Source organism: Brassica napus, chromosome C1 (genome assembly GCF_020379485.1).
Source record: "Brassica napus cultivar Da-Ae chromosome C1, Da-Ae, whole genome shotgun sequence".
NCBI lineage: Eukaryota > Viridiplantae > Streptophyta > Magnoliopsida > Brassicales > Brassicaceae > Brassica > Brassica napus.
Genome location: NC_063444.1, coordinates 16,180,856 through 16,206,973, shown reverse-complemented (window position 1 = coordinate 16,206,973; position 26,118 = coordinate 16,180,856). Strand labels below are relative to the sequence as shown.

At 35.8% G+C, this 26,118-nt stretch overlaps 7 protein-coding genes across 10 annotated transcripts; 4 read left to right on the top strand and 3 right to left on the bottom strand.

The window, feature by feature from the left end:
- Positions 1–4,398: 4,398 nt before the first annotated feature.
- Positions 4,399–5,506, top strand: BNAC01G20860D. Its single transcript, XM_013814511.3, has one exon. It carries the CDS (start codon positions 4,909–4,911, stop codon positions 5,383–5,385), a length of 477 nt encoding a protein of 158 aa, XP_013669965.1. The 5' UTR covers positions 4,399–4,908; the 3' UTR covers positions 5,386–5,506.
- Positions 5,507–10,643: 5,137 nt separating this feature from the next.
- LOC106376165 (mannan endo-1,4-beta-mannosidase 5) lies at positions 10,644–12,978 on the top strand. The gene is made up of 5 exons (XM_013816231.3): positions 10,644–11,599; positions 11,699–11,896; positions 11,978–12,100; positions 12,199–12,410; positions 12,480–12,978. Exons 1-5 carry the CDS (start codon positions 11,240–11,242, stop codon positions 12,880–12,882), a joined length of 1,296 nt encoding a protein of 431 aa, XP_013671685.1. The 5' UTR covers positions 10,644–11,239; the 3' UTR covers positions 12,883–12,978.
- Positions 12,953–13,756, bottom strand: BNAC01G20840D. Its single transcript, XM_013816232.3, has one exon. It carries the CDS (start codon positions 13,609–13,611, stop codon positions 13,057–13,059), a length of 555 nt encoding a protein of 184 aa, XP_013671686.1. The 5' UTR covers positions 13,612–13,756; the 3' UTR covers positions 12,953–13,056.
- Positions 13,757–13,926: 170 nt separating this feature from the next.
- LOC106376164 (proline-rich protein LAS17-like) lies at positions 13,927–16,108 on the bottom strand. Its single transcript, XM_013816229.3, has 3 exons — positions 15,755–16,108; positions 15,334–15,621; positions 13,927–15,262 (listed from the first exon to the last, which is right to left on the bottom strand). Exons 1-3 carry the CDS (start codon positions 15,890–15,892, stop codon positions 14,249–14,251), a joined length of 1,440 nt encoding a protein of 479 aa, XP_013671683.2. The 5' UTR covers positions 15,893–16,108; the 3' UTR covers positions 13,927–14,248.
- Positions 16,109–17,644: 1,536 nt separating this feature from the next.
- BNAC01G20820D lies at positions 17,645–18,533 on the top strand. Its single transcript, XM_013816234.3, has 3 exons — positions 17,645–17,766; positions 17,859–18,035; positions 18,251–18,533. Exons 2-3 carry the CDS (start codon positions 17,913–17,915, stop codon positions 18,365–18,367), a joined length of 240 nt encoding a protein of 79 aa, XP_013671688.1. The 5' UTR covers positions 17,645–17,766; positions 17,859–17,912; the 3' UTR covers positions 18,368–18,533.
- LOC106452817 (GPI-anchored protein LLG3-like) lies at positions 18,357–19,692 on the bottom strand. Its single transcript, XM_013894996.3, has 3 exons — positions 19,548–19,692; positions 19,408–19,464; positions 18,357–19,238 (listed from the first exon to the last, which is right to left on the bottom strand). The coding sequence occupies exons 1-3, from the start codon at positions 19,627–19,629 to the stop codon at positions 18,895–18,897; spliced, it is 483 nt and encodes a 160-aa protein (XP_013750450.2). The 5' UTR covers positions 19,630–19,692; the 3' UTR covers positions 18,357–18,894.
- A 3,563-nt stretch (positions 19,693–23,255) lies between these two features.
- Positions 23,256–25,425, top strand: LOC106376161 (E3 ubiquitin-protein ligase RMA2). 4 transcript variants are annotated; one of them, XM_022694837.2, is made up of 4 exons: positions 23,256–23,476; positions 23,720–23,787; positions 24,092–24,156; positions 24,677–25,425. In XM_022694837.2, exon 4 carries the CDS (start codon positions 24,681–24,683, stop codon positions 25,266–25,268), a length of 588 nt encoding a protein of 195 aa, XP_022550558.1. In that variant the 5' UTR covers positions 23,256–23,476; positions 23,720–23,787; positions 24,092–24,156; positions 24,677–24,680; the 3' UTR covers positions 25,269–25,425. The 4 variants fall into 4 exon arrangements, with proteins under 4 accessions (XP_022550558.1, XP_013671680.1, XP_013671681.1 ...); XM_048744325.1 differs by having other exon boundaries at positions 23,379–23,409; XM_013816226.3 differs by lacking the exon at positions 24,092–24,156 and having other exon boundaries at positions 23,260–23,476.
- The last annotated feature ends 693 nt before the right edge of the window (positions 25,426–26,118 follow it).

The window sequence follows — 26,118 nt, the reverse complement described above, 5'->3', positions numbered from 1 at the left end:
ACACTTTGCAGGGTTCAGTTTCATGTTGTGGGCGTTAAGTCTTGTAAATCACTCCTCCAAATGGGAGACGTGGTCGTGCTCGTCAAGAGATTTTACGAGCATGTCATCGATGTATACCTCCATAGTCTTGCCGAGCTGTTCGGAGAAAATTCGATTGACAAGTCGTTGGTAAGTGGCACCTGCATTCTTGAGACCGAAAGGCATTACTTTGTAGCAATATGTTCCCCGATCGGTGATGAACGCAGTTTTCTCACAATCGTCGGGATTCATCATGATCTGATTGTACACGGAGAAGGCATCCATAAATGACAAGAGTTTGTTCCCTGCTGTTGCTTCGACTAGTCGGTCGATGTGCGGGAGTGGGAAGCAATCCTTTGGACAAGCCTTGTTGAGATCGGTGAAATCGACGCATACTTGCCATTTGCCGTTTTTCTTTCTGACCACGACCGGGTTAGCGAGCCAGTCTGGATACCTAACTTCAGTTATTGATCCGACCTTCAGGAGTCTTTCGACTTCCTCATTTACCGCGGTGGCACGCTCCGGTCCTAGCTTCCTCCTTTTTTGTTTGTTTGGTCGGATCGATGTTAAGCTCATGACACGTTATGCCGATATCGATCACTGGCATATCTTCTGCGGCCCAAGCGAACGCATTGAGGTTCTTTTTGAGACAGGCGATGAGCTCTGTTTTTAGTGGCTCGCGGAGGTTGGCTCCAATCTCGACGCATCATTCCGGAGAGGATTCGTCGAGGCAGATCCCGGTCCGCGCTTCCCTTCTAGGGCTTTGGCCCTTTGAGATTGCCAGAAGACTTCCGAGTCTCGTTCTGGGGCGTTCTCATCGAGAGTCAGCTTTCTTTTCTTTTTATAGGAAGTTTCGATCGCAAAGTTCTTTCTTTTTAACTCGGAAGCGAAACAAACTTACGACATCCTGCGGTTTCCTTGTATAGTTTCGACTCCACGAGGGGTTGGAAACTTAAGGCACAGATGGAATGTCGAAGGGATCTCTCGCATGGAATTCAGCCATGGAGTACCGACGACCGCGTTGTACGATGTTGGGCGGTTAATGACTAAAAATTTCGTGACTTTGATGACATTCCCGGCTTTAACAGCGACGTCGATCGAGCCGAGAGCCATAGTAGCATCTCCTGAGAGTCCGAATATCGGGCTGGGTCCTTCCGTAATGGCGAACAGATCGATCTCCATTCTTTCGAGGGTGCTTTTGTAGATAATATTGGCCGAGCATCCGGTGTCGACCAACACTCTCGCTACGTCGATGTTCTGGATCGTCAGCTCAATGACAAGGAGATCGTTGTGGGGTTTGGCTTGATCGACCGTTGCCTGGTCCTTGAAAGAAACGACATCGTTAGCTGTTGGAGCGGACATCCTGTGTCTTTTATCGTTTAGTGAGTTTTGAGTTAGAGAATCCGATCCCCCCTCCTTCTAGCGCCAAACTGTGGGAACCGAAATTCACACCGTCGATTGTAATAAATAATAATGGAGGAAAACCGAGTGAACCCATTTTTCCTTGAAGGTCTGAATTCTCTGCATAATCACTTTAGAACGATAAAAAGATAGATAATCGCTCAGATGCGTTCTATTGAATAGTATGAATACAAGATTTCTCCGAGAGGAGTAGAGATATGCTAACTATCGAAACAACAGAACAAGAGGCGGCCAAGACGTCTGAAGCATTGTCGTGCTAGTCTAACCACCTAAGCCCTAAGTTCTCTAAGCTAGCAGGAGTTCTCTAAGTCTAACTTTTGGATCCCCTTTTATTCTGCTCCTGCTCTCCTTATATAGTCGCTCTAGGTCGGTGGCCCATCCTTCGCCTTCGGGCCCAAGTCTATCTCTTTTGGGAATATTCCATTTTTCGTCGATCTTGATAGTTATCCACGAATCTTTACATTTATCGTATTTCTGCGAGTTAGGACAAACCGTCATAACTTTTATGGGCTCGAATCCCTTCTGAGAGCGTAGATGGGTCTCTAGACCAGTTTGGATCCTTGCGGACCGTTCTTTGGCCTTTTGGCGTTTATACGATTTCTCGGTTTTAGTCATAAAACTTCGAGAATAACTTTAATCAAAACGAAACGAGAAGTATATGGTCCCGAAGATCGGATATCACAGCTATACGGAAGATAAGGGAGTCGAAGTAAGTAGGACAGGCCGGGATCAGGTCGAGCTCGCCGGGCGAGCCCGCCAATTGGGTAACGAGTTAATCTCAGGCGTTGACAATGTGAGGAAATGTGTGGCTGGGGAGAAAAGCCCGCCAATTGGGTAACGAGTTAGTTGGGATGGGGTTGGGAGCAAACGAAAAAGAAGGAGCTAGTTGAGAAAGTGTGTGTATAGTGGAAAGTGACCCACCATGTAAATAAAAAGAAGAAATGTGACCTTAAGTGTAAATCTAGTCTTGAAAAGTCTATAAATATTCATATCTTTGGGGTTTTTTCTCTTTTATGTTTCTTTGAAACTAAGAGTTATTTTCAACTCAGAGTCACTTTGTGACTTTTTATTACATCACAAGTCACTTATTGCTCCTAAGGTACTTTTGATTAACTTTTACTTCTTTTCCCTGACGAAATGTAACTACAAAAAGATTCTAGTTTCCTTTATTTTTTTCCTTTTGTGTTTTAATTATTTTATTTAAAAATATTTTTAACTTTTTCTTTCTCTTTCTTTTCCATTCACAGTAAGTCATCTTCAGCTCCAAGTCTCTTCTGCGTCTTGTCTCCTCCACGAACTACAGCTTCGTCAAGCTCCAGCATCGAGTTGCGTCGAGCTCCCACGGCGAGATCTTCCACCACGGGATGTCCTTGTTTCTGCTGCATTCGTATCGAAAAATTACCCCCGCATCACTCCGTGAAATGATCCTAATCGGAGATAAACTCGGACTTCTCGAATTCTTTTCTGTAATTGTTTCGCTTTATGTTTAAAACATGTGTTTTTTTATTAGGATCTGTAGAAAACATGGTAGGATCGAGTTATAAAATGATGAAATCCTGTGTAAATGGATGAAAAATCTTGAAACAAGTGGAGGCGTCGTTGTTACAGAGATTAGGTTAGGAGGAATATGACTTGGTACAATTACTATTATCCCCCTCACTAAAATAAAATAAAAAGAAAAGAAAAGAGAAAACCCAAAAAACATGTGGGTTGAGTATTGGACCTGAGTAACTACAAGAAGACTGGGGAGGCAATAACCATTTGGGCTAGAGAAGATCTTTAGACTTCTTGCGCAACATTAGTATTTTATATATGTACATACACGCTTGACCTGTAATATACATGTTGATGTACATTGTTGTAATAATATTCATATATCCATGTGTACACTTGTGTGTATGTACATCTATTTATATGTGTATGACACTATATACACAAAATTTTCACTATCCACATGTACAACAATTTTCATGTACACCAATTAATTTGTATAATGATTCATATGTACACCTATTTACCAAAACATAATATTTAAGAATATGAAAAGTATAAGTTTGGTCGTCGATCTAGTCAAAACGAGTTAACAAAAAACTGAGATTAATGTTTGAATTTTGAATAGAAACTTCAAAAAAAAAGTTTTAGAAAGAATACTTGTAGGGTCTTATAGAAAAAGTAGCTCAAAATAAACTAAAATAAAATGCTAAAATCCAATAAAATCATGTGATCAAAAGTTACAATTAATCATACATATGATTGTGTACATATGTACATGTATAAAATATCAATAAAACCGTCAAATTGTATCATAAAAATTGTAATACATTATTTTTATAATTTTAATAGTAATTATATAGTATAATAATCAAAATGTACTATTGGCCATATATGTTAATGTGTACATGCATACATGTGTACATGTTTGTGTGTACATGTGTACACATGTACATATTTCTGTGTAGAGATGTACATTTGGATAGTGTAAGTATATTTTTGTGTGGCGTAATGTACATGTGAATAAAGTGAATACATTTGCTACAAACGCGGATTGAGATCGTGACTCAGTTACATTGACGACGGAGAAAAAGCTCGCCGTGGCTCGATAGTCGCGGAATCAGAGAAGTCTACAGTGAATCGACGATGGAGAGACCATGACCCACCTCAGAGAATCAAAGACAATTTCTGATTTTTAGTCACCTTTGTTCTGTAAAAATGAAGAAAAAAATCTTTTACAAAAAAATAAAAGAAGAAAAGAAGCGACGAAGAAGATGATTAAAGAGATGAGAGATAGAAGAGATGAGAAAGAGAAGCTTAAAAAATGAGTGGGCTTCGGATGTTAAAGTTTTTAGTTAGGAAAGTCTGTTCTTAGGATTCAACTATATTAGTTAGAAATCAACTTCAATTTAAAGAAAAGTGTCTTTGTAGCACAATAAGTGTCCTAGCATGTAATATAAAAGATGAAATGATCTGCAGTGTAAATGTTTCTGAAACTAACACATCGCACAGTTATTCGTTAACTTGTAAAGCATCATAGTATTAATTCCGAGGTCACGTCAACTAATTACAATTTTTGAAAAAATATATATATCAGGAAGAAACGGTGCGTTGTGGGGAGATATGAGCCAAAAGCAAATAGAGAGGAAATAAAAATGGAAACTGAGCCCTCCAACTGTCAGTTTGCAGGAAAAGACAAAGACTTTAACTTGACCGCTAAGAAAAGACACGTGAAAAACACTGCCCAGTCTCTGAGGTCACCAGTAAGAGCGTGTATTTCACGCGACATCAGATTCGACTGGCCTCAAGTAGAAACTAAAGAACGAACGTACGGCCACTTTCCTTTTCTCACAATTCTTCACCGCAAACACTTACCCCAAAAAAAGGAATCAGAAGAAGAAAGAACATTAGACAGAGAAAGCATATATACTACCACAAGTGTTACCAGCAGACAGAATCATCAGATCTGGTGTTTCAATGGCGGACAATGAAGAACAGGAGAGGACGACCTCGTACAAGCTGTTTTTGAAAGTAATAAGCAAGAGAAGAACATGGGTCTGTCTCTTTCTTGTTGTCTACGCGATCCTCTTGTCTTCTTCTTGGAACTCGCTGAACTCGATTGTAGATTGGTACGGTGAGAACCATCAGACGTCGTCTGGATGGCCGGCGGTTTACGCTTCGGTGCTTCTCGGGGTTGTGTTCGGAGTTCTATCGATGGCGGCGGCGCTGTTCATAGCCGTGCCGGCGATCGTGGTGATATGGATATCGGTGGTGGTGTCGATGGCGTTCGCTGGAAAATCGAGGAGGAGAGTTGTGGTGGAAGGGAGGAAAGTGACGAAAGAGATCGCTGGGTTTGTGTTTAGGGTTCTGCTCAAAGAAGGAAACGTTGTGGCTCTTCTTTGCGCTCTTCTTGCTTACTTCGTCTTCTTTAATTCTTACTCTATCTCTTCTTGATTCAGTTTAGCCACTTTGTCACTAAAAATAACATTTTCAGCTAGTTATCATCAGTAATTTTCTTTGGTTTAACAAGATTTTTGTGTTCTTGAATCTGAAGATCGATCTTCTTTGTTGGATAGTTCTGATGTCAGATCGAATGCTTCCACGTCATGATACCAAGTTACCAACACGTGAAGTAATGAATGACTTTTCTTTTACTATTATTTCTTCTTCTTCTTTCGGTCTGTCTCTTTGTCGGTCTCTCTGTCTCTGTCCCGTAAAAATACTTTTGAACCACAATTGGAGTTTAGAGCCCAGTGGGCTTAATATTTACCGTGAATAGCCCTCTTTATTTAATGAATTAATGGAAAACATGGTTGGTAAGTGAAAACATTAGATATATGGTTGGGCTAATCTTGTTTACAAATGATAATCTCTTAAATTTTTCAAACCCAGATAATGTCGTGGTTTAATAATTGATATATTTTAAATTTAGACGAGAGCCCAAATGCTAGGCTTTGCTATATATGGTTCTCTAATAGCAATGTACTAGGTATTTTGTCCACAGAGATAATATTTTCATGAATACTTATTATTATATGTTTTATTAATTAAAAAATCAGCATAATAATTGATAAGTTATTATTCTGTTTTCAAAAAGTTTAAATCAAACATACAATTATTTATATTTGACAAAAAATTCATCAAAATATATATGTTTATTGTGTATTAAAATTTTAAAAACACTCATATATTAATAATATTTTTGAAAATATCTTTATAAAAATATTTTTGCTTAATTAATATTTAATATAAAATATTTTATAATTTAATTGTTAACTTTTGTAATAGAATAATATTATTTTCAGAAGCAAAAATCAAATATATATAGAAACACAATATATATATATATAAGAATTATCATGTTTTCCTCCGGATAACAACAAAGTTATCTTATTTTTTGACAATTTTATTATATTAATTTATAATCATTATCTAGGATAACATATAAATCTAGCATTATTAATATAAATTTGTTTTAGTTATATCAAAAATTATATAAATAGATTTCATTAAGAGTATTAATAATATCTTAGAAAATATCTTTATAAAAATGTTTTTGCTTTAATATTTAACTATAAACTATTTTATACCTTAATTTTTAACTTTCATAATAGAATAATATTATTTTCAGAAGCAAAAATCAAAAAAATATATATATATATATAAGCACTATATATATATAAGAATTATCATGTTTTATAATATTATTTCCAGATAACAACAAAGTTATCTTATTTTTTGAAAAAAAAAATGTTTTTATTTTTGACAATTTTATTATATTAATTTATAATCATCTCTATGATAACATATAAATTTAATATTATTAATATGATTTCGTTTTTAATTATATCAGAAATTATATAAACAAATTTCATTAAGGATATTAATAATATTTCAGAAAATATCTTTATAAAAATATTTTTCTTAATTAATATTTAACTATAAACTATTTTATACCTTAATTTTTAACTTCTATAATAGAATAATATTATTTTCAGAAGCAAAAATCAAATATATATATATATATATAAACACGATATATATAAGAATTATCATGTTTTTACAATATTATTTTCAGATAACAACAGAGTTATCTTATTTTTTTGAAAAAAAACTGTTTTTATTTTTGACAATTTTATTATATTAATTTATAATCATTATCTAGGATAACATATAAATATAATATTATTAATATATATATTTTTAATTATATCAAAAATTACATATAAAAATTTCATTAAGAATATCATTGAGTTTAACCACTCTAATTTTTAACGTGGGAGTTCCGTTGCAAAAAATCATTTCACAAATAATAGTATAGATAATTATAAAATCTGATATTAATATATTAAGAGCACCTTAAAAAAATGATCTTGACGAGTCTCTAATAATTAATAAAGAAAAAAATAGAAATTATAATAAAGGTAAGCAAAAGTTCTCATTTAATGAACTTTCAGAATTGTACTATAACTTTTTTTTGCCACATGTCAACATTTAGCTATTTTAATCATTTAACATAATTTTAAAATCAATTAGGCTTGGACATTCGGATAACCGGTTCGGATCCAGATCGGATTTTTCGGATTTCAGATATTTCAAAACTAAAGAAATTGGTACCAATCGGATAATTTAAAATTCTGGTTCGGATACGGTTCAGTACATGTCGGATCCGGTTACATCCGAAATAACCAAAAAATTAACGGATTCGGTTTGGTTCTTAGTATATACCAAACCATTTAACCCGATACCGAATATAATCCAAAAGAATCGAAGATATTCTAAATATCCGAAAAAATATAAACAAGATAACTAAAATTACAATACAATAACATAACATAACCATTTTAATATAACCAAAGCAAAGTTTAATCTCCAAAATGAAATCAAGCATAATAGATTACTAGGGTTATTTTAATTAAGGTTTAATTCGGGTCTTTCGGATAACCCATACGGATATTATCCGTATCCGACCTGGTACCCGACCAAATTTTAAACTTTATCCAACCGGGTATTTTCCTGTATTCGAATCCGATCTGAAACCCGATTTTTGGGTAATTGCCGGTTCAAGTCTTCGGATCCGAAAAATATGTCCATGCCTAAAATCAATTGTCTCATTAATATTTGTTAAACTAATAATTTTTCTTTTGTGAGAACCTTATTTTGGGTATTAGACCGTTGAGCCTGCTCTAAGATGTCTAATATTCTTAATTAGTTTTAAAATATGATTGTAGCCTATACATTATGAAATAGATTGATTATGATGACAAAAGAAGATAGACTGCGTTTGATAGAGGAAGTGAATGTGAGTAGGTATGGTCAAACTGATGTTGTTGGGTAAAACCTATAAAGGTGTTGAGTAAGATGATTCTCGCCCCTTTCACACATTCTTCATCATGCATCGTTAATAATAGAGGTGAGAAAGAAGGCGCTCAATCTCAGTCAATGCATTGTCTATAAGATAATTCAAAGATATTATTATGCATGTTTGACAAACATGTTTCCATACTCATGATCTAATGTAGATTTAGAGTTCTCACACACCATTTATAGCATAACTTTAATTCCATTTCACATTGTCTTTAACTTTTATTTGGTCTCATTGGTTGGTGGTGTACATCATGGTTTCAAAAGGATAATTGGTCTGTCTGAGTGTTTTTCTTATTACACTTACGATGACTGCTTTTGTATCCTTTTTTTCTTTAAATTAATTTTAATTGCAAGATCTTAGATGGCTAATAATAAACTTTACACTTCGATTACTTACCTTTTACATCCTCACAGATTTGTCAGGTGTCAAGAAAAGCATTGCCGGCAAAAATAAGAAAAAGGGTCACCGACAACATTTAAGTATAGTAGTTCTGTCTTGGAGTGCTAGATAGTACTAAGGTGTCGGCAGAAAAGGAGTATTACCTAAGATTCTAGCTGATTTCTGTTTTTAAACTTTGAAAATTTTAAATAGTCAAGAAAACATAAGAAAAATACAAAGGCGGAGACGATTGTGATGAACATGTTCAGACAATTAATATATATTTGTTGCTAAACTACAATGATGATAAAAAAGGATATTACCACAAATGTAACTGTCACGCCTATCTGTGTTATTTTTATTCAATCATAGCAACGTGGACAACACCATGCTGTTTCTCAACATTTTCAACTAATAACTTAGATGTAAAATGTATTTATTTTATGTTTTTTTTTTGTCGATTTTCGGACCACAACGGGCCGACCCAATAGTCCAAACCTCCACCGAAGGGAAATCTTCACTTTATCAGGCAAGGAGGGATTGAACCCCTGATGCCAAAGTTCAAGAGGGACTGTCAATGGCCGCTAGGCCGTGAGCTACTCGGCAATGTACTTATTTTATGCATTATGCAGAACTGACTAATTTGATTTTTGAAATAAATTGGTATCCAGAGTAAGGGAATTATCTTGGAAAGGATCTATTCTCAAACGTGAAAGTGAAAGGTTATATTCGTTGGGAGTTCACAATTCATAATTATTTATAACATGATTGAACAAAGAACATTTCTCAAATGTCTTATTTCAATGGCACTCCAACGCATGTGACTCTTCTTTCTTTATTGTTCTTAAAGATACAAATGTTTATCTTTTTCGTATATGTTTCGAATTATATACATATATTATGATTTATATGGGAAAATAAAGTTATTTAAACGCTGAATTATAATAAAAAAATTTATATGGATGTTTAGAAATTATTTTTAATATGTTTAACGAAGAAAAGTAAATGATGAAACACTAAATAAAATTTTCATAATTGCTATAATTAGTTACTACAAATGATTACATGTGATATTATATGGATTGTTTGACAATTAATATTAACTGGTTTTAGGATTGTTTTCTTCTAGACTTGATTATAATAAATAAAATTTAGAAATTATTAACCAATCAAATTCTAGTACTTTTTTAATAAAAGATTTACCTATGACACATAAACAAAAGTTATTTAAGTAGATTTTTAATCTAATAGTCCTTCATTTTCAAAAAGATACATGCTTTAGAAAAAATTTTGTTTCAAAAAATGTATTTTTTTGTTAACTAATAATAATAAAATGTAAAATTCAAAAACATTAACTGTATTTTTTGAAATATTATTTGTTTATAAATATAGGAAATATAAAAGAGCAAATCTCCAAAATAGTACCTTTCTAAGTTTATATCACAAAAATAGCACTCAAAAACTAAAATGACCAAAATAGCACATTTCTAAGTTTATCCTTTGAAAATTTTAATTTTTTTTATTTTTTAAAATTTGAAATCTTATCCCAAAACCTCGTTTATCAACTCTAAACCCTAAACTCTAAACCCTAAACTCTAAACTCTAAACTCTAAACCCTAAACCATAAACCATAAACCCTAAACCCTAAACTCTGAACCCTAAACCCTAAACCCTAAATCCTAAACCCCACTCTTTAACTCTAAACCCTAAGTTTGTGACTTTTGATAAAACATTAAGTGCTATTTTTGTGACTTTTGACCTTGAGTGCTAGTTTGGGAACATAAACTTGATTTAGTGCTATTTTTGTCTTTTTCTCAATATAAAATTTCAAAAACTATGCATTAGTAACTAAATTTTATTATGTTTTATTAATAAATGTAAAAATCATAAAATATATATTATTTTGAAATGGATGGAGTATATAGCAACATCCTATCACTTTTTTTTTTCCGTCAAAGTTGGTACGATTTATATATATGATTGGCATAAAACCAATAGAGTTTAATACACCTTACATAAACCTTTTCCTTGTTACCTCAGCAACCACCAAAAAACAGAGCACGGTTAATAACGCCAAAAAACAGAGCATCAAAGCAAGTACAGCAACCCCTGCAACTAATTACTCCAAACCACATCTCCAACTTAGCTTCCCTTCTTGCCAAAAGACAGCTCTTTCATCAGCAACATCCTATCACTAAACTTATTTAAATGTTTATGTTTTTATCTATAACTTCAAATTAAAATTCTATTATTTCTTGGCTTCGGCTTTGGGATTACATATAATACAATTTTGTGTACAGTGAAACAAATCTAAATACAGAAAACATAGATCTGTCTTAGTGGGTATACAATTTTTCAATCAAGCTCACATTTTTCTAATGGGAGCGCTTTTCAAATCTTGTTATTTTGGTATAAAGAGATAATTTTCCATTTGGGTTTCGTAAGTTTGGATTCATTTGAGTGACCATTTATTCACGGAAGCGAAAGGACAAAACTTTTCCTAATTCTGGGTTCTACCGACAAGAGCTGACTTCGTCAATCCTGAGTTGAAGTTTCTCAAGCATGGTTCCGGCAAGGAACGGGTCAGCGATACCAGTTCTTGGGTTCTTGATATGTGCAGCTTTCATCTACCTCTCATTCAGGGACTTGTGGCTGAATCACAAATGGAGAACCGAGATAGGGTTTGTGAAACGGAACGGAACTCAGTTCGTGGTGGACGGTAAGGCTCTGTATGTGAATGGGTGGAACTCGTATTGGTTCATGGACCATGCTGTGAATGAACACAGTAGATACCTTGTGAGTGAAATGCTCGAAACTGGAGCCAAAATGGGTCTCACTGTTTGTCGAACTTGGGCCTTTAATGACGGTGGCTACAACGCTCTCCAGATCTCTCCTGGCCGGTTCGATGAGCGAGTCTTCAAGGTACATGTTACTTTACAAGATTGTGTCGCAAATGATAGCTTTAGATGTTTGCCTATGATGATTCTTGTTTAACTTGGAAGTTGTATAATGTTTGTTTAGGCCTTGGATCATGTGATTGCAGAGGCGAAGAAGCATGATGTTAGGTTGCTTCTTTGCTTAGTGAACAACTTGCAGGCGTACGGAGGGAAGTCACAGTATGTGCAATGGGCATGGCAAGAAGGTGTTGGTCTCAGCTCCTCTAATGATTCCTTCTTCTTTGACCCATCTATACGCAAATACTTCAAGAACTATCTCACGGTACTAACTGTTTGTGTGTGTGTGTGTGTTAATCACATCACTTCTCATTGAGTCACAGATTCTATTTTCTTGATTTTGCAGGCTCTGCTCACTCGCAAGAACTCAGTAACTGGAATAGAGTACAGAAACGACCCAACGATTTTCGCTTGGGAGTTGATAAACGAGCCTAGATGCACCTCTGATGTCTCTGGCGACACTCTCCAAGTCAGTCCTGCATTTTCTCACTTATTAGTTTATCACTTACAGATTGTTTACTATTCAACAAAAGTATCATCAATGTGTCTGTTCTTGTGGGATCACAGGACTGGATAGACGAAATGACAGGCTTCATAAAATCAATTGATGACAAGCATCTCCTCACTGTTGGCCTTGAAGGCTTCTACGGTCCCAATAGCCCGAAACGGCTGACAGTTCATCCAGAAATGTGGCCCTCTGAGCTTGGAACAGACTTTGTTCGAAACTCAAACTCCTCAAACATAGACTTCGCGTCCGTTCATATCTACCCTGATCACTGGTAATTCCGTTGTAACATTTGATTCCCAAGAGCTCATGAAAGGCTGAAACTTTAGACATACTTCCCCAGGTTTCATAACCAGACCTTTGAAGATAAGCTAAAGTTCGTGGTGAAATGGATGCAATCTCACATCGAAGACGGGATGAAAGAGCTCAAGAAGCCAGTCCTGTTCACGGAGTTTGGGCTCTCGAACCTGAACAAAGACTACGAGCCATCCCAGAGAGAACGTTTCTACAGAACAATCTTCGATGTGGTATACAAATCAGCAAAGAGAAGGAAGGCAGGGGCAGGGACGCTGGTGTGGCAGCTGTTCATGGAAGGCATGGAAGGTTTCAACGACGAGTTTGGGATTGTTCCACACGAACAAGACCCCATGTATAGGTTAATGGTCGAGCAATCTTGCAGGTTGGGTAAAGTCACAGGACGTCGTGAGGAGCACAAGTTGAGAAAACTCTGTTCCCACAAACATTGAGAGAATCATATGTACACTGAGTTGTTTTTGTATACAGTGAGATCTGATTCTAATTTTGATCCAACTCTCATAATAAAAATTTACTTAGTTCGAGTTCATAGAGTAATCATATATATAAGAAAATAAGAAATCCAAATAGTACTAACATATCATGAAATATATACCCTAGAAAAACTAACTTGAACAACGCTTAGCTAATCTTGGCGACGGCCTCGTTGAGCTTGACTCTGTCTTCTTCTTCTTATCCTTCACGATCGACTTTGATTCAATGGGTTTCTTATTTGCTTTGGAGTTACTCTCTCCAGCGACTCTATCGAAATCATCAGAGAGCTTTCTCCTGATGCTAGCCAAACAGATCTCTTCTTCTTCTTTTTCTTCATCGTCGTCGTTGAGATCTATGTACCTTCTTCGTTTAACCGCAACCGGAGCTGCGGGAGGAGAATCAAAACGAGATCTCTTCTTCAACGGACTGGATTTCTCGAGCTGAGCGCGTAGCTTGTCGACGTTTCCTTCGATCCGGCCCTGGAGACGGAGGCGCGTAAAGTTGAGACCGCCCATGGACCAGTGAGCTTCTCTGGCCCACGAGAGAAGAGGATCGAGCACAGAGAGCGGCGGATCGACGCGGTGAGAGTTGAACTTAGGTGTATCGAAGAAACGAGGACGGGGAAGACCGTTTCCGTAGAACTCCACGGGCCTTATGGCGACAGTTTTCTTCACCGGCGTCATCATTGTGTAATCGAGGAAGGAGAAAGAGAGATTATAGATGGAGGAAGATGAGTGAAGGATTATTAGAGGATGAGTTATATGGGCGGAGAATCATGGCTAGGCGATTTAAGGTTTATTTGGCGCGAGACTCTTCCGCGCTCCTTGAAATTAATTTTATTTGGCGCCTCCTTTGATTTTGCTTCCGCGCAATTTTAATTTGGTTTTGTGTATTTGGCACTTTTAATTATATTCATGAATGTTACTGCTTTATTTTCGAATATATTTTGTACTAATTTTTCAAATAAGAGTATAGATATCAAATGATAAGTAGACAAATAATTTCGTTTTGAATTATTATTTAAAATTAAGGAGCTTTCCGTTCAGGTATTTTCTATACACAAGGTTCCATATAAAAGCTGAAGCAGACAGAGACAAAGACAAACTCCCTCCATACACACAAAGAAAAGCAACTCAAAATCAGAGATTGGGCTCAAGAGTAACACTCAAATGATAGGGCATCGAGGAGTAATACACAACAGACCCAAATCTAATGGGACCCAATAAAACTAGGGCCTATAACGCAAGAGATGTGAGCCTTGGTAAAGGAAGGAAGCGGTTTTTATTGTGTGGAACATACACAAGTAAAGGAGCCACCGTGGGTTCACCACCCTCTGGGAGGCCCACCTGAAGACTGCACGCTCAGTTTGTCAAGGAGGGCGTTAAACTCTATAGGTTGGCCACTCTCCTCCATCCTCTGAATCACCGCTATCACGTGGTCTCCTCTAAAACCCATGCTCATTAGCTTCTCTATCAGTTCACCGTATTTTGTTCTTAACACAGGAGGTGGTGTCCCACTGTTTCCACCACCTGCCTGGTGCTGCTGAGGCGCGTACCCACCACCTTGTGGACCTTGCATGTAATGGGCTTGCTGCTGCTGCTGATGTGGTTGAGGTGGTGGGTATTGCATTCGACCACTTTCATATATGGCATTGGTATACCCCGGAGGTGGAGGCCCTGAGGGTAGATACCCATCGCCTGTCTGGGGACTATACGACATCTTTGTCTGCTGCGGAGCCTGTGGTGGTGGTGCACCGTATCCGTAAGCTTGCATCGACTGTTGAGGAGGTCCAGCGTATGGTGATTGCATTTGCATGCTGCTTGGCAACGGTTCTACTGGAGACTGGTTGCTTGGTGTCGCAAGCGAGAACATTGGGTAGGCTCCACTGGACTGTGGCCTGGCCTGTGGCTGAGGAGGCCAGTTTTGCTGGTACTGCGGGAATGACTGAGGTTGAGCTGAGCTTGGCTGCGATGGAGCAGGAGGCGGGGGCATGAACTGACCCTGCGCTGGTGGTGCTCGAGGTTGAGACGGTGGCGCAGGAACGGGCGCTGGTGCAGGTGTGTTTTGAAGCTGTGAAGTAGGAGGCATGTAATACTGCTGCTGATGCTGTTGCTGTGGCTGTGGCGCTATTTGGTGAGGCAAAGCAAGTGCAAGGTGGTTGTTGTGTGCATCTGAGGTGTTGTCGATCTTCTTAGGCTCTGGAACAGGAGTGGCAACCCGCTCCTCACCATGTGAAGAGGAAGATGAATCTTTGTGCACAAGTTGAAGCCTCGCTAGCTCTTTCTGCGTATCAAATAACTCTTGTTTGTCTCTAAGAATCTGGACAGACCTATGCACCTACATCAAAACTTACACACGGTCTTAACATCCATTGCTGATTCAGACTTAAAGCATTGCATAAAACAGACCTCTTGAAGATGTTTGTCCATAGATCTAAGCTTGACATCAGCCTCGTCGTTATCACGAGTCAAATCAGACCTCATCTCGCCAATAGTCTTATCAAGGTTGTAGCAGTAGAGCTCAAGCTGGGACAAGCGAGAGCTGATGCCTTCAAGAAAGCGCATCATGTTGTCAGAATACTTCTTCATGGTGCTTTCGACGGTTGCATTAATGTCTTGGCTCAAAGAGTCCTCTGGTGGACTGTAAGAGCTTGTAGGGAAAACAGAAGACCTCGCCATCCTGGTCTTGTGAAACTCCTGCAGAGGCCAAAACGATAAACAAAGAGCAGCTCTGTATCATATGATCAAGTGGATGATATTTTATTTCTATTTAACAATAATAAATAATAAATTTTAAAAAATCAACAATCGTTTGCAAAGCCGACGCTACCTTGTTGGCAGCGATCGCATGATCGGAGTTGGGACCATTAGAGGAGTCCTGGTTGGCGAAGTCGTCGTAGGAGCAGAGGATATCATCGGACCCGAAATCGAAGCCTTTCGATCCCGAGTTGACCCGATCCGACGCCATCGATCCCAGCACTGAAATCGATTTTCTAATGTTAAGAATCAAAACTAAAAGGGGAAAACGCTTGGATTAGTCTTGGGAGTTAAGCTAAGCTTTTTTTTTTTTCTTCAAAGCTTCGAGAATATGCAAAAGCAGGAGGAAAACGTTTTCTATCTTTTCTTTCAATGGAGGTTTTGATTAATTTCTGATAAGCACGAAGAGAGAAGGAAACAGCCAAACCGACTTCTTCTTTCCTTCTTTATTAATATTTTATATCTACATCCCCGTATATATTGCTTACTTTTGTTTTGCCCCGTTTGTTTCTGTTTGTTAATTTATAACCTTTGAATTTTCTCACCACGTTGTTATGTTGTTACTCCAGAATAAATTTTGAGGTTGATTTTGTAACACGTCGAGGGACGGAAACTCCGACACCGAGAGGTAACGAGTACAAAGTTTTTGTCCTTTTCTTAGGTTTGATGTAGAGGAAAGAAGATATCATGTGTGATTGTAAAACTGAAATTGAATGCTCTATGATCACTTGATCAGTAATGTCTATGTGAAGGAAACAAGCTTCTCGACATTGATAAAGTTCTTCCTTGATTTGTTTCTAAACATGCTTCTCTCTGCAACCAGGTCTACACTCAAAGTAAAATTGTTGGACTTGGATGAGATTTGATCTTGGTATTTTGTAGTCTAACCATCGTATTGCTCTTTCACTGCTGGTGGTTCTCTTATATTTATCTTTGATCACTACTCCAAAATCTGAACCTTATTTGGAGTTATCATTAGAATTAAACCGCTTCTCGAGATTACCACTATGCGTTATTGTCTCTATGGACAAGGACTCCAACATATAACACACTGACTTGCTTCGGATTCTTCTCTTCAACTCTTTGTAATAAACTATTGCTTTCAAACTCTTGCAGACATTCCACGATCACCTTTGGTGGTAAAATGATTCACGTTCTTGATTTTCGATATGATCACATCAAGATACGGATGTGGATGACCTAATCAATTTTGGCCGGTGAAAAAGTAAAGATATGTGGATTATATTATCATAAAACCCATAAAGAAACTAGCCGCAAAGTTTTTGCTTTGATTTTTATCCATACATCCTAATTAAAAAGCTTCAATAATAAAACATTAGTTAAGCGGTTCCTATATGTCACCATAAGATGCTTTAGGTGAACGATTATATCATTTGACCAAGTTTAGTAAATTATTCTACCTAACTAGGAATACTTTGTTTAGAAAAGAAAAATAATCGAACATAATTTGAGTAAAAATTTCACGAGGTTATAATGTAAGAATAAATGTGGCACCATTAAATTTGACGTAGAAAAATCTCACCAGAAAACCATATGGATTTGGATTTGTTAAGCTCCTCTTTGCCACAAGTCAGTCTGCATCCACTTGTTCAATGCCATATGACATTTATCCACACATAAAAACCTTATCTTATCAGCATAAAAGAAGAGTATAATCAGTGTAATAAAGAAGCTGACTTCGTATTCTGAAAAACACCAACTCAACAATGGCAGCAATGTCCTGGACACGTGGGTGGCTTAATAACCAATGATGGACCCATGTTCGTTTATAAGATCAACCAATCATGTAGCTCTTTGTGTGGTTCTAACTTCGAGGTCTAAAGTCCATTACTTTTTTGTTATTTTTGACGATATTAACCCTCCTCTCCTTCCATTCTTGTCCAATTAAAACTCATCTAGAAGATAAATAGATAATCAATTTGCAAATCACACGAGAATACCCATCTCTATCAAAACAAATCATCTCTATCAAAACAAATCATCTCTAACTGTGTCTGACACACAAGTTTAACATGCTTAAGGCATTTTAAAGAAGGGGCAAAAAGGGAATATAATAGATAAATGGTCAAATAGCATAGTTTAACTTTTCCCGTTGCGTATATAAACCGTCCATTATCGGAAGTTAACACGTTCTCTTCATCTGCCAACGGTTACAGATTTATTTAGTTTATTAAAGGAGAGTAGAAGAAAACGAACTTGAACCGTCAGAAATGAAGAAATCTGGAATTCTTGCAGCCTCTATCTCTGCAGTCGCTTCCGCCACGGCCATCTCCGCCGCGTCTACCAACACCTCCCTATCATTCTCTTTGCCGGAAACCAATCTTTCCCGCCAGGTAAAAAAACCTTTCTTTTCTGGGTTTAACCATAGTTAAGTACCTCTGTTTTTGCTTGTCTTTAAGTACTCACTCACTCGAGCTTTTTGCTGAATATGAAAGACTTGCCATAAATAAATAAAAAACTTTCCCTAAATAGGTTGTGCTTTTCATTGGTTCGGATGTGTAAGGGTAACTAATTGTAATATTATAATTACTTGGATGGTTTTCATTAGGATTTAAAAGAAAAACAGAGGAAGAAGAAAGGTTCGGAAGATGAAGGAGATGAAAAGTTTGCTCCAAGGTTTGATGGGTTAAGATTCATCGAGACGCTTGTTACTGCTCATCGGTGACCTTTTCCATTATTCTCATTTGTCAGAGTTTGCCATATTTTTTCTCCAATTGATAAAAAAAACAACAAAAAATCTCCTTTTTTTTAATTTCATCTCATTATAGTAACTTTCGGTTAATATGTAACACCCTGGAAAACTTTATATACCACCAAGAGGCATGTTCCTATTTGTCGTTCTTGATAATCATGCCTTCTTATATAAAAGGCCTTGGAGATTAACTCAGCCCATTATTAGTTACCAAAAGTTACACATGTTATGACATCCTAGTTTCATGACCACTAGGTTCTGCAGCATTTCAGATGATACTAGTGTTGTTGGTGCGAGATCATATGGGTTTAACCCCTCATTATGCATGTTATTGAGAAAAAAAAAACAAATAGTTCACGAGAGCGTAACACAAGAAAGAAAACTTTCACCTATGGTTTTGCAAGAACGACTTAATGGGTCGGTCACTCAACAACTAATTATATAATAACGACGGAATCATCATATATAATATATCTCATGTCATAGCGTAACATATGTCTTCAGAAGAAGTAAAAAAAGAGAACGGTGATAAGCATTGCGTGTGTGGAGGAGACAAGAGGGAGTGATGCATGAGCAGAAGAGGTAGCGGTGACGTTGGAGCAATCGAGCCCTTCTTTGCCTTCTTTGCACATGTTTGCGAATATTCCGGGAGGATAACGACCATAGATATTGATGTAACTAAACATTGTAGAGGCACAGTCTGCCTTTTCGTCATTAAGAGCTTCCGCGAATGGGCAAGCAAAGTCCTTGAAGGCCGAGCAACATGCCTTGGCTGGATAATTTGGTCCTTTGCATTTGCTCGTTATAATTGTGTAATTCTTGCTCGCAAAATCTTCCTTGCATGCTATTATTTTATCAGATCATTAATATGAATCTTGCTTATTAATTATAATTTGAGTTCGGATATGCTAATCATCAATGGAGCATGCATGAGTTCTTATTACGATCAATGATTCAAATTTTGTCTTAGCAACAAAAAAATGATTCAAATTTTGGGAGATTATATTTCTTACGTGTCTTTGCCTGAAGAAGAGCTCGGCTTGTGGCTGGATGTGACTCAAATTCATCAACTGCACGTATATACATTCCATTAAAAAGAACTCTAAAACAAGTTTTATAGACATGAATAAAATATCAAATGACTATAAATTACGAGAGATGTGGAGAGACGAGGCGAGTCCAGACAAAAGAAGGGTTAGAAGAAGAGAAACCAAACAATGAGGAGAAATCTCCATGCTTATGTTTCTTCCTTCTCTGTATTTGTCTTTATCACATTTGATTTTCTTAAACTCTTTTTTGCTGTTATTTTTGTTTGAGTTATAGGAGGAGAGAAAAATGTTGCGGATGTACCGGATCATTAAGTAGAATAAACAATAGAATCAGTGATATGCCAGAAATACTATTTACTATTTTAATCTTTGAAAAACCATCAAATAAACAAACATTGTATATAGAAAAGAAAAGGAATAAGTATATTATTTTGATTCAGCTACCACTAGTTGATATCCATAATCAACTGGGAGACGCCCATTTATTTACCCAGTTCTTCGAATCGTTAAAGGCAACTTGCTCCAATAATTTGATATGAGACTTTGAAAACATTATCACAGACTTGTACATCTATTTTTATATCTACGTCTAGAACAAAAGTATTTCTTTTTATCGACTGAACAATAGTATTATATATAATACAAGTTAGAACTGTATTCGGATTCCAGTCCTTTTGTTATCATTGTTTACAAATGAACTATATGACACAAAAAATCACTCGCACTCATGGCCGTCTACGACTACACCATCCCCGAGGGTTTGGGATAGACGGGTGCTCCGTAGGGTGATTAGATATGTTTTAGGTTCAGTTAACAATGTTTTATCATATGTTTATATTTAAACAATAGTAAAGGTATTTTCTTAATTTGATGTCTGCCCCAGGAATGTATTTTCTCAACAGGTTCGTCACTTATTACTCTTTTTTTTTTTTTGGTGTAAATGTTAATTACTCTTTTTTTTGTGTGCAATTCGTCACTTATTACTTAATCAGTGATATTTCTAAAACGTATATGCCTTATATAACAACACCCTCGGTGAAGTTGTAAAACACTCGAGAGAACTAAAATGTCATTGTTAGATATAACACCATGCTCTCGTTAGTGCGAGAATCGAACACCAACTTATGAATAATACGACCCAAAATGTTTTGGTCATGAGATATGGCTATGTTTATACAATCGGTTCGGATATGCGTGAGTGATGGGGGAGACGACCATTTCATATTTAACATATCGTGATATGTTTAATTTATACCAGCTTATATGACCGTATAAAAATATATTTGTGCTTTTGAAAATTTAAGAAACATACATTTTATTTATATTTTAGTAAAATCATACACCAGTCGTCAAATCAGTTGCCACGACATCTAATTTACTATATAGCATCTACGTCAGCTAGTTTTGTTGACGAATTTTTCATATGTACAATATTTTTTTTTTCAAAAATATATAAAATAAAATAATCGTTTTATAAAAATATTTTATTAGAAAATGCAGAATACAACTACCAATTTGAACTGGTGGCACATTTATATATTTTTATTATTTAGTAAAATTAACAAAATTTAATTAAATAATATTTCATATGTTTCTAAATAATGCATGTTTTAGATTTTTTCACAAATAAAAAAATTAATATTTAACTATCAATGCATTAACTTTTAAAATTATAACAATTTTCCATTAATTTAAACCAATATTAATTCAATAAATTCAAAATTGTCAATTAATATTTTATGAAGTTTATAATTCATTATTAGAAATACATTAAAAAATCTAAAATACTGATCTTTTAGAAACAAATAAAAAATAGTAAAATATGAATTATTTAGAAACGGAGAAAATAATTTTTTTTACTTCAGTGAATACAAACATCAGGCAATATATGTTTATTTATATAATGCACAATCAGGCAATATGTTTATTTATATAATGCACAAAATTGATCGCAGATACTGTGATGAATCTTCAAAACTAGAGATAGCAATAATGGGATTTGGACCGCGGGAATGGACCTTTTGCGGGATAGGCTGAAACGGGTCATTCGAAATTACATGGATCCGCATTTTTTTTTCATTTATTATTTTATCTGGAAAAAACGAGAGAGTGAGAAAAAAGCGATTTTTGTGACTTTTTCCCCGGAAAATATAAGGAATTTCGGCGATGATGATTCGAGATCCAATGATATGATTCGAGCTCTGGTAGTGTTTTGATTTGGTTTTTTCTTTTTATTACACACAACTATGAATAGTTTTATTACAACGTGAGATTTTTTGTTTAAGTTGATTGATTTTGTTTTCAGTACTGTGAAACATTGCTTTTCTTAAATTAAATTTGGTTACAATGATGTTGTTTAGGAGAAAAGTTAGTTGTATATCATGTCAATTGTATAATTTTACAAAGTGATTCACGAACTTTTTTTAAATCCAAAGAATTATAAGGAAAGATGGTTCAATGAAGACATATAACACTTGAGTCAAATTATTACAAAGACAACAACTCAATCAGATTCAAACTTAATAAAATCTTATGCTGATAACAAAAAAAGCTTTTAACTTAAGAACGTAAGCACAAACAAGAGTTTTATGGCATTGATTTTGATAAGGCTTTAGTGAAGCTTAATGAGCTTTCTACAACTCTCTTACACAACTCTTCCACTTGAATATTCACGAAGAAAGCTGTAGAAGACGGTTTGATAAGAAGACATCCCGCGGGATAGCCCGCAAAGGTCTATATATTCTACGGTATAGGTTTGGACCGGCATTCTGAAGACCGCAGTCCGTGCAGAACAGGACCGCTGTGATCCGCTTGATGACTAATCCGCTGCGGTACAGGATGGGTAAACCTGCTTGAATCTCAATTCAAAACCGTGTTTTTCATCATTAGACACAAACATATGGTGACGGCACAACAAATACATTTATTTAGGCGATGTTTTATCATTTCAAGGAGTAAATTTGCGGTTGCCTACTGACAATTAATTAAATAATACGGAATTAAATATGGTCTGGTGAACACCAATGGCTTTTTCCCCTGACGTATAACCTATTTTTGTGGTTTAAACTATATGGCTATTGGTTGATAAAGCCTTTAGTTAAGGCTTCAACGAAAATTTATTATTCCCCTAATTCTATTTAATGAAGCAACTTACCAAATTGATACTCCCTCTGTTTTGATATCCCTCTGTTTTGATATGTAAATAGTTTTAACAAAAAATATTTGTTTCACAATGTAAGATGTTTACGTAATCCAAAACACCTTTTACATTTATTACATGTTATATGACTAATCAAATAATTCATACATTTTTTTTATTGGTTGAATTTATGTATTAAATGCTATTTTTCAAAAGTAAATTTTTTTTTAATATTCACGCTTTTAACTAAAACTGCTTACAAATAAAAATAAAAGGAGTATTTTTTTGTCTAAACCAAATTGATATTGTTATTCATTCAGCACCGTTTCTTCTTTCAAGTCACTAATCAACACCTAATAATTACAAAATACACCTAATAATTACAAAATTTGAAAGAATACAAAGAAGTAAAGTACCGAAATAAGCAGAAGTTTTCAAATAATTAATGAAAAAAGAAAAAAAAAAACAAGAAAAAGCAATTGGAAAATAATGGCGTAACGGTGCAGCCATGGAGTCCCACGTCTTTAATTTTTTTTTACGTCATTAAACTTTGGGGAGTATCTATGGTGTTGCCAGAAACAGAAGCTGCCAATTTCTTATCTTGTGATATGGATAAATCGATAAAGTTATGGGAAAATTTTGCAATTTCTAATGTTTTGTGTCGTTTTTATAGGTTTATCAGCTGAATAATAATTGTTCCAAAAATATTATTAGCTGTAAATAAACATGTTTTATGTTATCTTGTTTACTTTTTTTTTTATAAACGATGCTCATCCGTTGCTGACCTTTTCATAAAATAAAGAAAGAGGCTTACGGAAGTTAAACAGGTATAGGAAAAAAGCTTTAAAAAGGAAGAATGGCGTTTCGTTACTTTATCTACTTATTTTTAATTAGGTAGACGTTTCTTCTTTAAAATCATAACTTTTGCGGATTTTAATTTTGCACCTTACAAGATAAAAATAATAATTGTATGTGTGTATAATATAAGCTCTTGTGCTTCTGCACCATTCTCTATCTGTTATTCTTCTTGCCCATTCTGCTTTCTCTACTTCCAAACAGTTCTCATCTCTCTCTCTCTTTTTAACTCGTCTCTCGTCTTCAAGCCATTGTCACATAAAGCAAACAAAATCTCTGCAGGTTTCGAAAGGCTTAATTAGCACTCAAGCAGAAGAGATCTATATATATACCTACAACCTCTTCCAAGGGTACGTCTCTTTTTAACTCCTGGGATCATTACCTTTTATTATATATAACTATGTCGTTGCGTTTGTATGTGTATATATTAAGGCGTATATATAATCAATATATTGGTGTTCCAAAAAAAAAAATCAATAGATCTGCACCGTTTATTTTGGGCTACTACGCACGAAGACGACAGTTTCAGATCATTCAAATGAACTACTTGTGATGTGATTTGATTAAATTCCTCTTTGTCATCACTTATTTGCTTAATAAACTACTCGGTTTCTTTAGTTATTTGGTTTTTTTCTTATTAAATGTTATATGCAGAAAGATAACGGTATGCTTGAGATTAAGTGAAAACAGAGCAAGGCATGAAAAACGAAAGTGATTAGGTCAAGTATTCAAAACCTGCTTAGCTGGTTAATACGCTAGCTTTACTGCTTGGGTTTCATTTTATTATCACTTTCCATACTTGTTTAGTTTCAATTTCAACATTCAGCTATTAGTTTTTTTTTTTTTTTGTAATCGCTGTTAAAAAATTGATATAATATTTTAACATTTTACCAAAAAGAAGTTTTCATAACCTCAACTTATCAGAGATCCTTTACCTTTCTGTTAATTAATTAATTAATTATCATAATCTTCCTTTTTCTCTCAATTTTTTTTCTTAAAGCAAGATCATGATTGGTGTGTAGCTGACTGTGTTTAGTTTGTATTGATCTATTTATCTTTGATGATATTTCTTCTTTCCATATATAAAATCAATGCTTTCAAACCTCTATTGAGGTTAGATCTTTTTTTTGTCAATATTGGAAGTAGAGTCACTAGACCATTAGTATATACTATTTAGGTGAAATCTCATTTTATAAACAACGACTAGTCAAGTCAATGAGTTTGTCTTGTACATTTCAGTAAAATGGAGATAGAGAAGGTAGAAGACTCAGCAGCATTGGGTGACTCCGGAGGAGACTTCGACTGCAACATATGTTTGGATCAAGTACGTGACCCGGTCGTGACATTATGTGGCCACTTGTTTTGTTGGCCCTGCATATACAAGTGGACTTATTCCACCAACAATACAAGAAGACGCGTCGATCAGTACGATAAAAAGGAGTCCCCAAAATGTCCGGTCTGCAAATCTGATGTATCGGACGCTACGCTTGTCCCTATCTACGGCCGGGGGCAGAAAATACCCCAGTCCGGTTCAAACGTACCGAACAGACCATCCGGTCCGCTTTATGACTCAAGAGGAGTTGGTCAACGTTTAGGAGAAGGTGAGAGTCAACGGTACATGTATAGAATGCCTGATCCAGTGATGGGTGTGGTATCCGAAATGGTATATCGGAGACTATTTGGAGAGTCTTCTACGAACATGACACCGTACCGTAGCGACCATGACATAAGTCTACGGTCAATGCGGCGGACAATGCAGGTGGATGAGTCGCTAAGCAGAGTCTACTTGTTCCTGCTTTGCTTCATGGTTATGTGTCTACTTCTCTTCTAGTTATAATGTCATTTCGCCTAATAATGAGTGTGCATATTACTTATACACATGGATCTAACTAAGAGTGTATATATGTTGTATGTGTATGTGTGTAAGAGTGTTGAATCCTGAAACCGCATGATGAGAAACATAATAAAGTCAAAATCAAGAAACGGCACCAGTTGGCTTTTAGTATAATTTTGGATGGTGATAAAAAAGAGGCTTATCTTCAACTCCATCGATCTTGTACCAACAAAAAGATGATAGTGGCATTCGAATGCGACGCAAAACGGTGTTGCTTGTCGGATCACAATATTTTCTAACATAAATAAGTATATATGAAACGGGGACCTACATTTGATTGATAACGGCGAAAAAAAAGACAGTGTTAGTCTGTTAGAGCACCCGCAACGCTGGTTTGTAATGAGTCCTTAGCGCGATTACTTAGGCAAATGACATATAAATAATAATAAAAAATTCTGTAACCGAAGGATTGATCCTTAATTAAGGCGTTTAAGGATCAAATCCTTAAAGACGTGGCAAGGCGTGAGTGGTCCGGCTGGGGGTTGTGTTTCGCGTGTGGAAAAAAACATTCACTCTCTTTCTCCATCACGAAAAAAAAGTTCTCTCGAAGGCGAAAGGCGATTCGGCGATTGTGAAACGGTGAAGGTAAATCGGAGGTATTTAGCTCAATATTTTTGCATCTGGAGTTGATGCATGTTGATTTAGTCAGTTTTAGGGTTCTATCGTGGGGTTTAAATCGATTTAAGGTTTCAAATCGAGTTGGGAATTTTTTTCGATTTACGGTTTTTCGTCTGGGTTTGATATTTTCTGTAGAGGTGGGCATATCGGTTTAGTTTCGGGTTCGGTT

What these genes read in the sequence shown, in the direction of transcription:
- BNAC01G20860D (XM_013814511.3), top strand. Translation starts at nt 4,909, where the DNA reads ATGGCGGACAATGAAGAACAGGAGAGGACGACCTCGTACAAGCTGTTT.
- LOC106376165 (XM_013816231.3), top strand. Translation starts at nt 11,240, where the DNA reads ATGGTTCCGGCAAGGAACGGGTCAGCGATACCAGTTCTTGGGTTCTTG. An exon ending in TCTCTGGCGACACTCTCCAA is followed by an intron (nt 12,101 to 12,198) that starts GTCAGTCCTGCA and finishes GTGGGATCACAG; the next exon opens with GACTGGATAGACGAAATGAC. An exon ending in CATATCTACCCTGATCACTG is followed by an intron (nt 12,411 to 12,479) that starts GTAATTCCGTTG and finishes ATACTTCCCCAG; the next exon opens with GTTTCATAACCAGACCTTTG.
- BNAC01G20840D (XM_013816232.3), bottom strand. Translation starts at nt 13,611, where the DNA reads ATGATGACGCCGGTGAAGAAAACTGTCGCCATAAGGCCCGTGGAGTTC.
- LOC106376164 (XM_013816229.3), bottom strand. Translation starts at nt 15,892, where the DNA reads ATGGCGTCGGATCGGGTCAACTCGGGATCGAAAGGCTTCGATTTCGGG. An exon ending in ATGCGATCGCTGCCAACAAG is followed by an intron (nt 15,622 to 15,754) that starts GTAGCGTCGGCT and finishes TGGCCTCTGCAG; the next exon opens with GAGTTTCACAAGACCAGGAT. An exon ending in TGGACAAACATCTTCAAGAG is followed by an intron (nt 15,263 to 15,333) that starts GTCTGTTTTATG and finishes GTTTTGATGTAG; the next exon opens with GTGCATAGGTCTGTCCAGAT.
- BNAC01G20820D (XM_013816234.3), top strand. Translation starts at nt 17,913, where the DNA reads ATGAAGAAATCTGGAATTCTTGCAGCCTCTATCTCTGCAGTCGCTTCC. An exon ending in AAACCAATCTTTCCCGCCAG is followed by an intron (nt 18,036 to 18,250) that starts GTAAAAAAACCT and finishes GGTTTTCATTAG; the next exon opens with GATTTAAAAGAAAAACAGAG.
- LOC106452817 (XM_013894996.3), bottom strand. Translation starts at nt 19,629, where the DNA reads ATGGAGATTTCTCCTCATTGTTTGGTTTCTCTTCTTCTAACCCTTCTT. An exon ending in CTCGTCTCTCCACATCTCTC is followed by an intron (nt 19,465 to 19,547) that starts GTAATTTATAGT and finishes ATATACGTGCAG; the next exon opens with TTGATGAATTTGAGTCACAT. An exon ending in TCTTCTTCAGGCAAAGACAC is followed by an intron (nt 19,239 to 19,407) that starts GTAAGAAATATA and finishes ATAAAATAATAG; the next exon opens with CATGCAAGGAAGATTTTGCG.
- LOC106376161 (XM_022694837.2), top strand. Translation starts at nt 24,681, where the DNA reads ATGGAGATAGAGAAGGTAGAAGACTCAGCAGCATTGGGTGACTCCGGA.